Below are 15768 nucleotides of genomic sequence, written 5' to 3'. Positions count from 1 at the left end.
ACTTACCTGTCTTGTCTTTGCAGATGTTTCAATAAAAGGAATTCCATAACTTCTTGCTAAGTCCTGAGCCTGTTTTGTGTCTACTGTTCTAGAAGGCAAATCACATTTATTTCCTACTAGAACCATAGGTACATCTTCAGAGTCTTTAACTCTTTTTATTTGTTCTCTGGGGAGGAAAAAAAAAGTTACATCAGAGGAATTAGTAACAAAAATCTTTCAAAAACTATTTATAACTTTGTCTCATAAAATATGGTTAGAAGACTTTTAATGTAATTCCTAGTTCCCATCACACCAAATTTTCCCTTCTCCTCCTCCTAGTTATTTTTCTCTATCCTAAACAGAGAACTTCTATGTCTCTTAGAAGATCAAATACCTAGAAATATAGTAAAACTACAATCTAGTAGGTTCATATGCAGGTAGGTTACAATAAAACAGAAATATTGAAAAATTCTAGGCCAAAAAAGTGCGAGGACTAATTTTTAAAATTATAATCTTAGAAACATATACCATATACGTTGTTAAATGTACACATATAATGTTTTTATAAAAATATGAATTACAACATTAACATAATGCTTTACCTTCATTCTTAAAAAAGAGAGCACCAAGTGGAAAGATTTTGATTTCTATAGGAACATTTTAATAAAAATAGTCACTTTTATGCAAATTTGTCGAGATTCTTTAAAAACTGTATTGCTCTAACACTTCAATCTTATAACTTCAGAGTTGTGTTTTTTCCTTAATTATCTAAGGCCAACATTTACCTGATTCCAAGAAATTCTACACTATACAGATTTATTTTTAAGGCTATTTGAGTGGTGCCGTCTCAATTACCTTTTCACATTTTTGTTCATGGTTTTCATTTTTATGATGGATCTAGCTTAAAGCCTTGTTTCTCAAACAGGCCTACCTTTCAATTCTAGCACTACTACTAGGTGATCTGGAACAAGTTGCTCAACTGCTCTAATCCTTAAGAATTTCACTTGTAAATCAGGGGTATTACCTACCTAACAAAAATTATTTTAAAATTTAATTTGTGCACATGTGTGCATGGCAGTTAGCAAAGACTCAATAAATGGAAGATACAATTACTCCTCAATGTCAACTTATTTTATTCAACTTAAACCCACCTATAATGGTGAATATCTTCAAATGATTTAGTATTATTTATGGCAAATACACAAAGAAAGCCCTCCCCAGTCCTCATGTACTGATCCCTCATCGCACTGTACTCCTCTTGACCTGCTGTGTCGAGAATATCCAAGAGACAGGTTTCTCCATCAATTACTACTTGTTTTCTGTAGGAATCCTGAGAAGGGAGAAACACAGTCTGGGTTATTACGGTGTACCTTTTACTTCTAAAAAGGTGTTAGACACAACTTAAGAACCAAAAAACAACCCAATTCAAAACTGGACAAAGTACAAGAATAGACAGGTCTCCAAAGAAAATACACAACTGGCCAATAAGCACATGAAAAGATGCTCAACATCATTCAGGAATTGCAAATCAAAACCACAATGAGCTACCACTTCACACCCATTAGGTTGACTATTTTTTTTTTAAAAGGGAAAATAACAAGTGCCAGTGAGGGTGCAGAGGAAACTGGATCCAGCAATTCCATTCCTAGGTATATAAACCGAAAGCAGAAACTCAGACACTTGTATGCCAATGGTCAGAGAACCATTATTTATAATAGCTAAAATGTAGAAGCAACCCAAGTGTTCATTAAACAGATGAATGGATAAACAAAATGGGGGGGGGGGGCACGCACACACGCAGTAGAATATTGTTCAGCCATAAAAAGGAATGAAATTATGATACAGTCCACAACATGGATGAACCTTGAGAACATTATGCTAAGTGAAATAAGTCTGACACAACAAGACAAACATTCTGTGATTCCACTTATACTGAGATACCTAGAATAGGTAAAGTCACCGAGACAAAAAATAAGATAGCGGTTACCTGGGGCTGAGGAGAGAGGAGTTGGAGAATTGTTGTTTAATGGACACAGAGTTTCAGTTTGGGATGATGAAAAAGTTCTGGAAACAGACAGAGCTAATGGTTGTCCAATATTGTGAACTTACTTAATGCCACTAAACTGTACACTTAAAAATGGCAATGATAGGGCTTCCCTGGTGGCGCAGTGGTTGGGAGTCCGCCTGCCGATGCAGGGGACACGGGTTCGTGCCCCAGTCCGGGAAGATCCCACTTGCCACGGAGCGGCTGGGCCCGTGAGCCATGGCCACTGAGCCTGTGCTCCGCAACGGGAGAGGCCACAACAGTGAGAGGCCCACGTACCGCAAAAAAAAAAAAAAAAAAAAAAAAGCAATGATAAATTTTATGTGTATCTTACCACAGTTTAAAAAAGTTTTTTTTTTTTAAAAAGGTGTTACACAGAGATTCAACAATGTAAGTGCATAGATTAATAACAAAAAGACCCGAATTCTCTGTAAAGGAAAATAACTTTTACAAAATGAGATAGCTCTAACAAATCCTATTATTCTGGATGATTTAGGTGGCAAGAAAAATCAAGCAACTTACGAAAGTGTCATGCATCTATTTTATTTATAGTCAAAGGAATACATAAGAGAATGGTCAATACGGAGAATTTTAGTGCCCTTATTTAATCCATTTCTGCAGTCCTGGGAACAATATTTAACAGCCAGATAGATACTATGATAATGCTAAAGAGAATGATTGTTCTGTCTGCAAATTCTGTGAGACCTCTAGTAAAAAGAGAGGGAGTGGTTGAAGGAGAGAGAAAGAGATGGGTATCTTAGAGACCATGCAACTCCAAGATGGTGTAAAGGAAAGAAGGTAGGTGACATAACTGAATCTTGAAATGAAAATCTTATTTTCCTCTGACTTTTGATTAATACTCACGCCTAAAAGATTTCACATACTGTCTGCCAAAATAGGCTTCAAAAAAATAAGGAAAAGGGCTGGTGCAAGGTGAAGTCATGGAGTCAGAGGCAGGGCTAATAATGGGTATAAAGTATAAGCCCAAGGACACTGTTTCTTATTGTTCCACCCTTAGTTCATGAATTACTTAACAGACCAATCTATCATTAAAAAAATGGTCATTGAAAATCATGTTTTTGGAAAAGTGTTTGAAAACTGTTCACAGCATAAGGAGAATACAAAGATACACATGTAGCGTGATCCCAATAAAATATCTCTGCACATCTGTATAAATGTACCTTGTATGTACATATATTTAAAAACTCGTGGTGGTATGTACATCAAAATGTTAACAAAGGGTATGTCTCTGATGGAGATAATTAATCTAAGAAATAATTGAGCTCTTGCTTACCGTTTTTTGTGGTAATAGATATTATTTTAAATGTATTTCTTTCTTTGCCTTTTATTTTAAAAAGTGTGAAAGATTACCATATTAGAATGATCTCACGCTTATCGTTTAAACTGTATTTTCCAAATTTTCTATAATAAAAACCAATTATCTCAACAGTCAGAAAAAAAGGATGGATATTTAATTTTCTAAACAAGAAGCTCTTGACTAAAGATTTGAACATTTGGTTGACATTTTATTTTAGCCTATTCCTTTAATTAACTATTGATCCTTGAAAGAACTCCTGTATATTATAAATTGAAAACCATTGTTTTTGGAGTAGAATGAAAGAGCAGGAATTGAGAGCAAAGTACAGTTTCTTGGAGTCAATCCATTCATTACCCAGGTGTGGCTACGGCACATGTGAAACAGACGAAAGACTTTTCCTCACCTACTGCTGTCACCTCGCATTCTTCACTTACCAGTACTAGCTGAAGTTAACCTTATGGTGAATGGTTTCTTTAATCTTTAAAATTTTCTATCAACAATGAAATTAAAAGATTATAGCTTCTGGAGCCACACAAATCTATACCTAAGGTGTGGCTGGAGGATTACGCACATGTGCCCACAGGTATCGCCTCTAAGATGTATACCTCAGTGAACTCCCATTTAAAAAATTTTCAAAAACTTTGTGTTTCAAAAGTATACACTGTGAAATATTAGTAGTTTCTGCATGCATTTCACAGCATGTTCCCATGATGAACACTCCATCAAAGGGACTGAAAACTGGGAAAGAAGTCCCTATTCATTCCTATTAACTTTTCCCTTCTAAACCCCAAAGATATTGAAAGCAAAATTCTGAGTCACATTCTGTTATTGAAAAAACGTAATCTACAACCTGCCCATAAACAATGAGGAAGAATATGCTGATTACAAATAACAGGTTTAGGTTAAAAATTCAGTATTTCCCAAGTTAATTTTATTTATTTATTTGCATTTTTTTTTTTAAATAAATTTACTTATTTTATTTATTTATTTTTGGCTGTACTGGGTCTCTGTTGCTGTGCACAGGCTTTCTCTAGTTATGGCGAGCAGGGGCTGCTCTTCATTGTGGTGCACGCACTTCTCATCGCAGTGGCTTCTCTTGTTGTGGAGCAAGGTCTAGGCGCACGGGCTTCAGTAGCTGTGGCTCACGGGCTCTAGAGCGCAGGCTCAGTAGTTGTGGCGCACGGGCTTAGTTGCTCCATAGCATGTGGGATCTTCCTGGACCAGGGCTCGAACCCATGTCCCCCGCATTGGCAGGCAGATTCTTAACGATTGTGCCACCAGGGAAGCCCCCAATTTTAACTACAGTCATCCTTAGAAGCATAATTAGTCACTGAACTATATAAAAAGGCAGTGCAACTTGATAAAAACTTAAGAACAGAAGTGTTAAATGGTGAGATCTGATCTGAAAAGAAATGACAGGTTTTAAGACAAAGCAGACAGCAAGCACAACAAAAATGATATGTAAGTACTAAAGATTTTGTTTAGCCAGAAGAAAAAAAGTATATGGAAGTAGAAAAAAATGTATGCATCAATGTAGAATCTTTCCCAACATAAGAGCCTAAATAAGGGTACACAGCAAACTGTGGCCCACAGGCCAAATCCTGCCCACCTGTTTTTGTATGGTCTATGAGCCAAGAACAGTTTTTAAATGGTTGTTTAAAAAACAACAACAAAGATTATGTGACGAAGACCCAATTGACCCTTTACATTTTGCCAACCCCTGCTCTAAGCTAATACCTTACCACAAATCTAAAGTACTCTCAACACATATTATTCCTTTTATATTTAAAAAAAAATCATCACTGAGAAAGTACAGGTTATCAAAGCCTAACCAGTTTAAAACCACATAAATTCCACAATGAAACTAGTTAAAGACAGCAAGAAAAGAATCAAGACTTTACATTTTTAATTAGTATTATTTCCAGCCTTTCAAACAGAATAAACTTTTAGATCAGATACATAGGTTATTAACATCCTTTGGAAACTAGGATAAAAGAAAGCCACTTAAAAACTAACTCAACGTAATAAAATATTAAATGAAGGAAAGTTATTCCATAGATTTCCCCTTACTCCCAACTAAAGTACTATTTTAGTTTACTGAAGTAGTAGGAAAAAAAAAAAAAAAACTTTTCTAGGGCTTCCCTGGTGGCGCAGTGGTTGAGAGTCCGCCTGCCGATGCAGGGAACACGGGTTTGTGCCCCTGTCCAGGAAGATCCCACATGCCGCGGAGCCACGGCCGCCGAGCCTGTGCATCCGGAGCCTGTGCTCCGCAACGGGAGAGGCCACAGCAGTGAGAGGCCCGCGTACCGCAAAAAAAAAAAACTTTTCTAAATGAAATACACTATGCTGGCAAAAGTTAAACATAGAAGTCGAAGCATTTCTGGTGATACAGTAACAGGTACAATCCTTTTGGAAAGCAAGTACATTACTTATCAAGAGCCATACCAACGTTCATAGCCTTTGACACAGTAATGCCACTTCTGGTAAGAGATGCTAAGAAACTATGGTTTATTTTTTTAAAACGATAGCTGAAATGGAGATATACTTAACATGGCATCCTAAATCATCATACCATAAAAAAAAATTACATAGGCGCTTAATACCCACAATCTTATGCCGTTTATCTATTTTCAAAACATACTCCAAATCCAAGCACTCACCACCATCACCCTAGTCCAATGTGACTGTCTCATGCAATCTCCTGCAACTGCTTCCTAGTCTGTTCTCCACATAGCAGCTGGTGATCCTATTATAATTTGTAACTACGTATTTATGTGTAATTGTTCAAGTCTATACCCCCTGCTTGGCTTTAAACTCCATGATGGTAGGGCTCACATCTGTTTTGCTCACCACTATGCACCCTGTGTGTCAGTCTTAAACACAGCAGGTAATCAGTACTGTCTGTTGAAGAAATGAATAAACCCATTCAATGTAAATATATGCAGATATATGCAGACACTGTAAAAATAAACACAAGTGTAAGATATTAGAAATTATATTAAAACAATGAAGCTGTAAATTTTAAATTATACATTAAGAGTATTTTAATAAATGTATCCAAGCAAGTTTTATATAATATTAAAAATTTTAATTACTATTAATGTCAAAATATAAAGAGATTTTTAAACATTTTGGGGAGGGACGAGAATAAGCTTACAGAGAACACGGAGGCCTTTAACTGTATTAAGTTTTATATCTTGAAAAAGAAAAAAGGATCTAAAGCAAATGTGGCAGAATGTTAAGATAGGGAAAACCTGGTTTGGGGCGCACATGACGCTTATGGTATTTTCCATACAGCATTAAGAGTGTACCCGTTCCATCACCACTCACTCAACAATAGGTTTCATATTTTTATTTTTGTCAGCTTGTTAGACCAAAAATCCTATTGTTTTAATATCTATTTCTTTGAGGACTAGTAATGTTACACAGTTTTTCTTTTTCATATTTATTCCCATTACCTGTGTCCTTTGCCCATTTGGAATTTTTGTCTTTTTTGTACTGGCTTAATTTTTATAAGTGTTTTCCAATTTATTAACATGCCTTCAAGTGTTGTTTTATGTACAGAAACTCATCTGCAGACCCAATGGAGGACTTCGAAAGTTAAGACTTTATCTTTCAAGAATGAGATACACTCACCGACCAGGACATCATTTTGTCATTTTTCCATTATAATTAACAGTAACCAAGTTACTCAGTATGTTCATATGTCAACATATTCAATTTAGTTTTCCAACTCAGGCAGTTAAAGTTAATCCTGTCATGGGAAGACATAGTATAGTAAAACACACAAACAAACAAAAAACTAAAGAAATTAGGACCTTTTACTAAAAGTAACCATATTACTATTAATAGTAATTATGACAGCCAACATTTACTGAGCCCTTATTTATATGCTGGATATTGTGATAAGCATATTACAAGCCTTATCCCACTTAATATCCATCTTCATGCTGCTGATTCCATCAGATGCTCTTGTAAATATGAACAGGACTGCTGGAAATGTCAGCTGAAGTATTATTTGAGGATTTACTTTTGAAATGTTTGTAAGATTTTCTTAATGTGTTATTGTAAGTATTTTTCATGTACTGCTAAATAACACCTATAGGAAAAAACTTACTTTTACCCTCTTAATGCTCAAATATTTTGTTACTCTTCTAAAAGATTATTTGAATCTATCACAGAATGATGTGTTACACTATTGGTTACAAACCATCAAAAGTTGTTGTACACAGCTAGTTCTCAAAGACAGCTAAAAACATGTACAATAGCCCGGTATGTTAGAATTATAATAGGAAAGAAACAAGGAATTGGGGATATATAAGCACAGGCTTATTTGTTAGTTCATTCCCACCTACCTACTCCATTCTCCCTTGCATCACAGGAACACTTAGTAAAAATCTTCTGGATGTCATATACTGTGCCAGGCATTATAGTTTCTAACCTCAAAGAGCTAGGTCTGGTGGAAGAGATATGAATGTAAACAAGTAATTTAAACACAATGAAATAAATGCAACACCTTATGGAGAACAAAGTACAATGGTGACAAACAGGAGAAGACATCAACTTTGCTTGTATGAATTAAGAAAGACAGGAGGGCCACTCCAGGCAGGAAGGAGCAAAAAGAATGCACAAAACCAGGAAACAGCATGTTGAATACATGGAACCAAGAAGTTCAACACAATTTTAGCTTAGAGGGATTATAGGTGAGTAGAACTGAAACTGCACCATCAAGCAGAGGCCAGCTTATGGAGGGTCCAATATGCCATCTTAAGAAGTTCTGAACTTCATCTTATACTAAATCACTAAAAGATTTTTAAGTAGGAGGGACGATCAGATCAACAATGTCCACTGTTAGCATTATTATGACAAATGAGACCAGACTGGAGGCTGGGAGATGAGTTTAGGAAACTTTTACAAGAAATTACAGAACCTGGCCCTGGTGGCACAGTGGTTAAGAACCTGCCTGCCAATGCAGGGGACATGGATTCGAGCCCTGGTCCGGGAAGATCCCACACGGCTCGGAGCCACTAAGCCCGTGCGCCACAACTACTGAGCCTGCGCCCTAAGGCCCACGAGCCACAACTACTGAAGCCCGCGCACCTAGAGCCCGTGCTCCGCAACAAGAGAAGCCACCACAATGAGAAGCCCGCGCACTGCAACAAAGAGCAGCGCCCGCTCGCCGCAAGTAGAGAAAGCCCACGTGCAGCAATGAAGATCCCACGCAGCCAAAAATAAAATAAAAGAAATGACAGAACCTGAACTAAGGCAGCAAAAGCAGTAAGATGGAGAAGATTAAACAGTTTTGAGAAATACTTAACAGGTAAAATTGACAGAACAACCCTCATACATCACTTACAGCACTGTTTACAGCCAGCATCATTCAAAATGGCCAAAAAGAGGAAACAATCCAAATGCCCATCAACTGATGAATACATAAACAAATATCCACACAAGAGAGTATTATTCAGCCATAAAAAGGAATGAAGTATTGAAACATGTGACAACATAGATGAACCGTGAAAATATTATCCTACGTGAAAGAAGCCAGACACAAAAGGCCACATATTGTATGATTTCAATTACATGAAATACTCAGAACAGGCAAATCCACAGAGACAGAAAGTAGATTAATGGTTGCCAGGGGCTGGCAGAAGGGATTGGGGAGTGACTGCTAATTGGTATGGGGTGATAAAAATGTGACAGAATTAGATGGGGTGATGGTTGCATAACTTTGTGAATATACTAAAACCCACCTAACTGTACACTTTAGAGGATGAATTTTATGTTATGTGAATTATATCTCAATTTTTTTTAAATGGCAGAGCTTATTGTTTAGAGATGGGAACATAATGGGAAGGGGACAGGAAAATGAGTTCAATTTGGGGCATGTTGAATTCCGTATGTTCGTGGGTTGCTCTGGTGCTATGACCTGTAGGCAGCTCTGATATATAGGGCTGATGCTCAGGGCCGAAATCTAGGCTAAAGATACACTCCTGAATCTTCAATCTATGTCACCTGCTAAACCCCACTTACTTGCGGTGTGAGTATGGGCAAACTACTTAATCTCTAGTCTACTCTAAGCTATTGTTTCTTTTGCTGTAAAAGTGGGTAAATAATAATGAAGAGGACTTTGTATACAGATTAGGATTAAAGACCAGGAAAAAGTGCTCTAAAAAGTTAACTGTGTTATTTCATATTTTACATTGTACATGCTATTACAGGCCCAAAGGGTAGGGGGCAGGCCACTGGCTACTAGGAACTGTATAGCAACAGCAGTATCTTGCCCTTATAAGAATCACTGGACATCTACATTTGGACTACTTTTTCCAAAACCACTCACTGTATTTCAAAATAAATATAATGGAGCTGCACAAGCTCCAGGGAAAAAGAGTAAAACTCTGAGGTTTATGAAGGATTTCTGTACTGATTAGGGAGTAAGGGTGTTAAAAGAGCTTAACACCTTCTGTCTCATGGCAGAATTTTTGGTTAAGACATTCATTAGAAGTAAGGATAAAGAAAACAAAGACTTCTTTACTAAATAATGGACATTTGAAATTATAAGAATGTTGAATCTTAGCTTAGGACTAGAGAGAATAAAATGTGTACTATGTCCAAGAGATAAAATCTGAATAAACTCAAGGAAAATTTGCATAACAGATTTTGAAAATAAGGATATTATAAGCCTACATCTGTAACCTGTTGAAGTCATGTGGCATTCTCCCATAAATTATCACTTGATGCCAAGGTCAGAATGTGAGGCTGGATCAGTCATGGATCCAATCTTAATAATTACAGATGTCAATATAATTTTCATATTTTGAATTATTATCTCTCTCAGCTGTTCTTTAATTGGCCTAATACCAATTCCTTTAACTGTACCTCTTTATCTGTAATACATCTGTATTATCCAATTTGTTGAGGCTTTAAAAAGGGGGGAAGAAAGTAAATATGAAGTAATCTGATGGTATCTAATACTCTAGTGACTTCTCTCCCTCAAAAATTAGGATTTATTTTTCCCTCTCAAACAGTATATGCTCATTTTTTAAAAGACAAAAACACTACAGGGCTTCTCTGGTGGCACAGTGGTTGAGAGTCCGCCTGCCGATGCAGGGGACGCGGGTTCGTGCCCCGGTCCAGGAAGATCCCACATGCCACGGAGCGGCTGGGCCCGTGAGCCATGGCCGCTGAGCCTGCGCGTCAAGAGCCTGTGCTCCGCAACGGGAGAGGCCACAACAGTGAGAGGCCCGTGTACAGAAAAACAAAAAAACAAACAAACAAACAAAAAAACACTACAGAGTTTGGCATACGTCCTACCATATTTTAGTACATATTCACATTGTTTTTAAATAAACAGACTCATACTCTACACAAAGTGCTATGATACAGCTTCTCTTACATAACGGACAGTTTTTCAATGTCAGTACATATAGATCTACCTAATCCTTTCGGAAAACTGTATAATATAATTTGTACAAAGATACCATAACTTACCTCACCTATTCCCTACTGGTAGATGTGTAGATTATTTCCACTTTTAAAAATTATAAACAACACTGCAATAACACTCCTGGGTATACATCTTAAACACTTATCCAAATGAATCTTTCAGATAAATTTCTGTAAGTGGAATCAATTCGTCAAAGGACATGTAGTTTCCATTTTGATAAATACTGCCAAACTGATGACCTCCAGAAAGTTTATAAGAAGGTATACTCTCACTACAGCATAAAGAGTACACATTTTCCATACCTTTCCAGGCCTGTTATCATTTTAATCTTAGCCAACATGAAAATAAAAGATGTTATTTATTGTTTGAACTTGCATTTCTACATTAATGAAGTATCTTTTAATATGTTTCGACAGCACTTTTTGTGTGAGTGTGGATAGGTTGGCTATTTATATGCCTTTTTTTTCCTATTTGGATGTTTGCTTTTTTCTAATTCAAATACAGGAGAGCTTCCTGATTGACAGATGATGCAAGTAGTTTTCCCAGGTTTCCATTTGTCTTGGATTTTTGTTAAAGGTGTTTTTGTCTTTATGTAGCTAAATAGCTCAATCTTTTCCCAAATGGTTTAAGAATACTTTGAGGGCTTCCCTGGTGGCGCAGTGGTTGAGAGTCCCCCTGCCGATGCAGGGAACACGGGTCCGTGCCCCGGTCTGGGAAGATCCCACATGCCGCGGAGCAGCTGGGCCCGTGAGCCACGGCCGCTGAGCCTGCGTGTCCAGAGCCTGTGCTCCGCAACGGGAGAGGCCACAACAGTGAGAGGCCCGCGCACCGCAAAAAAAAAAGAATACTTTGAAAACGAAAAGGATCCCTATTTTTCTCTCAATGGAGAAAAATATTTAATCCCAATTCCACAAATAAAAAAGCTAACCTAATGTTAAATTATTCAATCTGTGTTGATTGACATTATCATTTTTATTTCAATAGCTGTCTAACGTTTAACATTAAAACTTACACAAGGTAGAACCAGTGTACTCATCATGGGAGAAAGAAGACATGGAGGAAGAATGAACTCATGATTTTTAAATAAAATCTACTGCTTAGCTCTGTCTGTTGAAAAGGGTCTAGAAGCAGTGACACTCCAGTAGCACCACCTAACATCCAGGACTTAATTTCTAAATATCATTCCCTAGTAAAAGGAATTAGGGCTCTCTGGACAAATGGCTGAATCCAGGGTAGGGACAGGGAAAGAACAAAGGGAACCCGGAAAACACTGTGCCAGAAAGTAAGAAAGAGCTCAAAAACTGATGGGGATGTGTCAAAAGATACAGAGGCCAGCTTGAAAGGGATTCCACTGGCCAAATCAAAAATATATTTGAGCACCAAAATCAGTAATGACAAGAATAGACTTTAACACATCAGATGAAAAAAGAATCCATGAGTCTGTACGGATACAAATAAGACAAACCAAATAAATAAGGAGAGGGAAGAGAAAAGAGAGAAACCTTACTTATGGTAGATGTCAAATAATAAATGTAGAAATAATGACAGAGTTAGATTACCTACCACTTTGCAGTCACTATGGTGGTAGTCTGTTCTGGTTAGAATTATCAGTGGCTACTACATCCCACTGGGTGCAAATATGTTGGAGAACAGGATATTTATAGTCTCAAAGTATCTCCCCACAGAGTACACATTAATTATAAAAGAACTAAAGATACCTTTACAGAGAGACAACTGATAGATATGACCTTAACCAAATAACCAATGTTAACATAACATCATCAATAATGGGACAAGCCAGCATCTTGTGCCTCCTGATGTGATACACCAAGGAGGGTATAACATCACTTACATAGTATTTCTACCAAAAATGTTTAATCCAAATCTGACCAGGAGGAAACAATCAGACAAAACTAAAGGAGAGGACATTCTACAAAACAACTGGCCTGAATTCTTCAAAAAGTGCCACTGTCACGAATGACTAAGAAAAGCTGAGAAACTGTTCTAGATTGTGAGACGTGACACATGATTTTTGATCCTGGGATCAGGAAAAAAAAAAAAAAAAAAGAATTGCTGAGAGCACATTCTGGGAACTGATAAAATTTGAACATGGACTATATGTTAGATAAAACATTGTATCAATGTTGAATTTCCTAAATTTTGTCACTGCGTTGTAGTTATACAATGAATTATTCTTATTGTTAGAAGAGGGTCAGCAAACTTGTTCCGTAAAGGACAGACAGTACTTGGTCTCTGTTGCAGCCACTCAGCTCTGCCACTGTAGTGCAAAAGCAGCCAAGACAACATGTAAACACTCAAGCACAGCTGTGCCCCAATAAAACTTAACAGAAACAGACACAGGCTGTATATGGCCAGACCCCTGTGTTTAGAGGTAAAGGGTCCTAACATGCGCAACTTATTCTAAAAAAGTGCAGCAAAAATAAATAATATGTATTCAAGTATGTGTGTGTACATACACAGGCACACACACAGAAAGTAACTATGTCTAGTTTAAAGGTTAAGAGGTATTCACTGTACTATTTTTCACTACTTTTCCATAGGCTTGAAATTTTCAAAATAGAAAGTTCAAAAATTACCTAAGGTAAGTAATATAGCCCTAGTTAATCCTCTCAAATATTTTGTTTTTACTACCCATTTCTAATTTTATTACATTAAGATCACAATAATATAACTGTTCCATAAACCTAGAAACTATGAGACAATATAGTTAAGAGATATAAGAAATCTATCGCCCTCCTAAAGCATAAAGCCTCTAAATTAAGTTATATATAGTTAGGATCACTGTCTAGAAACACTGCTCTCCAAATATATCTAAGACTAATAACCTCCATGAAGGCAGTGATGCAGTTCCTTTTGCTCCTCAGTGTATCTCTAGACCGTAGGAAGGCTGCATGGTACAGAGTAGGCACTAATAACATTTACGGAATTAAGAAATTAGTTGCATTGCTTAAACCAGACTCTTAAGAGACGCCAAACGATAAAGGATAAAGTTTTCTTTTCCTTTCATTTATTTCCTTTGCCAACTTTCATTTGCATGTTTTTAAAGCTTTGTATTTACAAAAACCCCAGTTAGAATAAAATATGTCCAATAATTTTCAACATTCAGGGCTCAACAAACAGTTATTATTAAGTAAATACTTATTCTTAAATTGACCTAAATACAGTGCCTGAATTTTGTGTTAGTTTATTCTAAAAATCAGGCGTTCTCAACTATCCTACAATCCTATAAAAATTTACAAAATGTGAACTTTCACAATTTGCCACTTTCGAATAGGCCCTTCCTAACACCCCATGTAAAACATCTCTAAGCTCTGAACTCTGTAAGGTACCTCCTGTGTACATGAAAAGAAATTCACAGAGCCACAGTGCCCCTTCTCATTCCCTCAGACAAAGTGACCTCAAGCAGTGCTAACAAGGGCACCACCCTATTTTCTCCTACATTGCCACATTTCCTTTCTTAGTCAAAAATATTCACCCATATATTTAATTAGTTAGGCCTAAATGGTCCACACAGTAATCTTAATAACATTGGCAAAGTAAAACTGTTACTTTAGATTTTTTTTGACACTTTAGATTGTTAAAACATTAGTTATACAAAATAAGTCTTTTAAATAAAATTTATACAGTTATAAATTGATTATACCCACAGTTTAAAAAGAAAAAATATCCAAACTTAGGGTTTCATTTTTTATTATAAAAGCAAATAAGTTGACCAGTAGAGGGCACTCACTTGAAAGGGGGGGAGAAGAGTGGCCACAGTCTTGAAGAGAAATGGATGTACAAAATTGCTGTGTTGTACCTTGTTTTAAAAACAGAATGTTTTAACAGAACACTAGTGTAAGCTAATATAACATATTGTTAGTTTAGAAAATGTAAGGTTTAAATCTATACTATGTTAAAAAAATCTAACATAAACGATATTCAGGGACTTGAGCCTCACAATTTATAGGACGTTTAAAGCTACATGTAACGCATAGTATTGGGGTCTCAACCTCAGCACTGCTGACATTCTGGACCACGTGATTATTTGCTGGGGGGCCCTCCTGTGCACTGCAGGAGGAGTAACAGAACCCCAGCCTCTGCCCACTACAGAGGCCAGTAGCAGCCCCCTCTTCAAGCTGTGACAGCCAAAAACATCTCCAGATTTAGCCAAATGTCCCGAGGGGCAAAGTCACCACCTATTCCTTGTTAATAACTACTGATACATATGTTAAAAAACAAAACCAAAAAAAACAGAAAAATAACAGCTTACAATATTAAACAGAGCTTTTCTTACACCACTCTTCAATACTGATTTCGTATTACAAATTTTCTCTCTATAATTTAAATACCTTAATCAGCAATTCCATAATTAACACGGAAAATTTTTTTTAAAGAGAAACTGATATATCTTGGTGAATAAACACTCCACGGCTCAGAGCACTAAAGATGGAACAAATCAATCCAATATGACTCCATTCTTTCTTACTGACTAGAAAACTGTTTCATCAAAGAAGGGCATAATACTTGGACTGAATTAGAAATGTCACATTAACAGAAGCATACAGATGTCAATGAATTGGAGACTGGGAAAAAATACTTCTTTCTATGTCTATTTTTATATTGTATCCAGTAGATACTTGTTAGATATTTGCTAACTGACCAACTGACAGTTCTGATCTCTACTTCCATTTTTCTGCTTCCACCAAATTTTACCTTAGAAAACACATTTCAGAGAACATGTTTTTATAATAACATGATCTCCAAACTATAAAAACATATACTATTTCTAGCCTGGTATTGTGTTTGGGGACTGAGTTTTTAATAATCCTGCACCACTAACAAGGTACTTCATTCTCTCTTCGAACTCTTCAGTGGGCTTCATAAAAGATAAAGGTAAAATCTTTTCAGAACAGAAGTAAAGGTGATCATCATGTGTAAATATAAACATGCTCCATCTACATGTCATACCTAATTCTA

General features: G+C 36.6%; 1 protein-coding gene across 3 annotated transcripts in view; it reads right to left on the bottom strand.

Annotated features, from left to right (window-relative positions):
- The window catches only part of KRAS (KRAS proto-oncogene, GTPase), a 38691-nt gene that overhangs the window by 16034 nt on the left and 6889 nt on the right, over positions 1-15768 (bottom strand). For all 3 annotated transcript variants that reach the window (XM_032645067.1, XM_032645066.1, XM_032645068.1), the window contains exons 3-4: positions 1131-1309; positions 7-166 (exon numbers count right to left, since the gene is read on the bottom strand). In XM_032645067.1, coding sequence (XP_032500958.1) covers positions 7-166; positions 1131-1309 — 339 coding nt within the window. The remainder of the gene's footprint in view (positions 1-6; positions 167-1130; positions 1310-15768) is intronic.

This window comes from Phocoena sinus, chromosome 10, assembly GCF_008692025.1.
Source record: "Phocoena sinus isolate mPhoSin1 chromosome 10, mPhoSin1.pri, whole genome shotgun sequence".
Taxonomy (NCBI): Eukaryota; Metazoa; Chordata; class Mammalia; order Artiodactyla; family Phocoenidae; genus Phocoena; species Phocoena sinus.
Note: the sequence above shows the minus strand (reverse complement) of the source record. Positions and strands in the feature narration are given on the sequence as shown.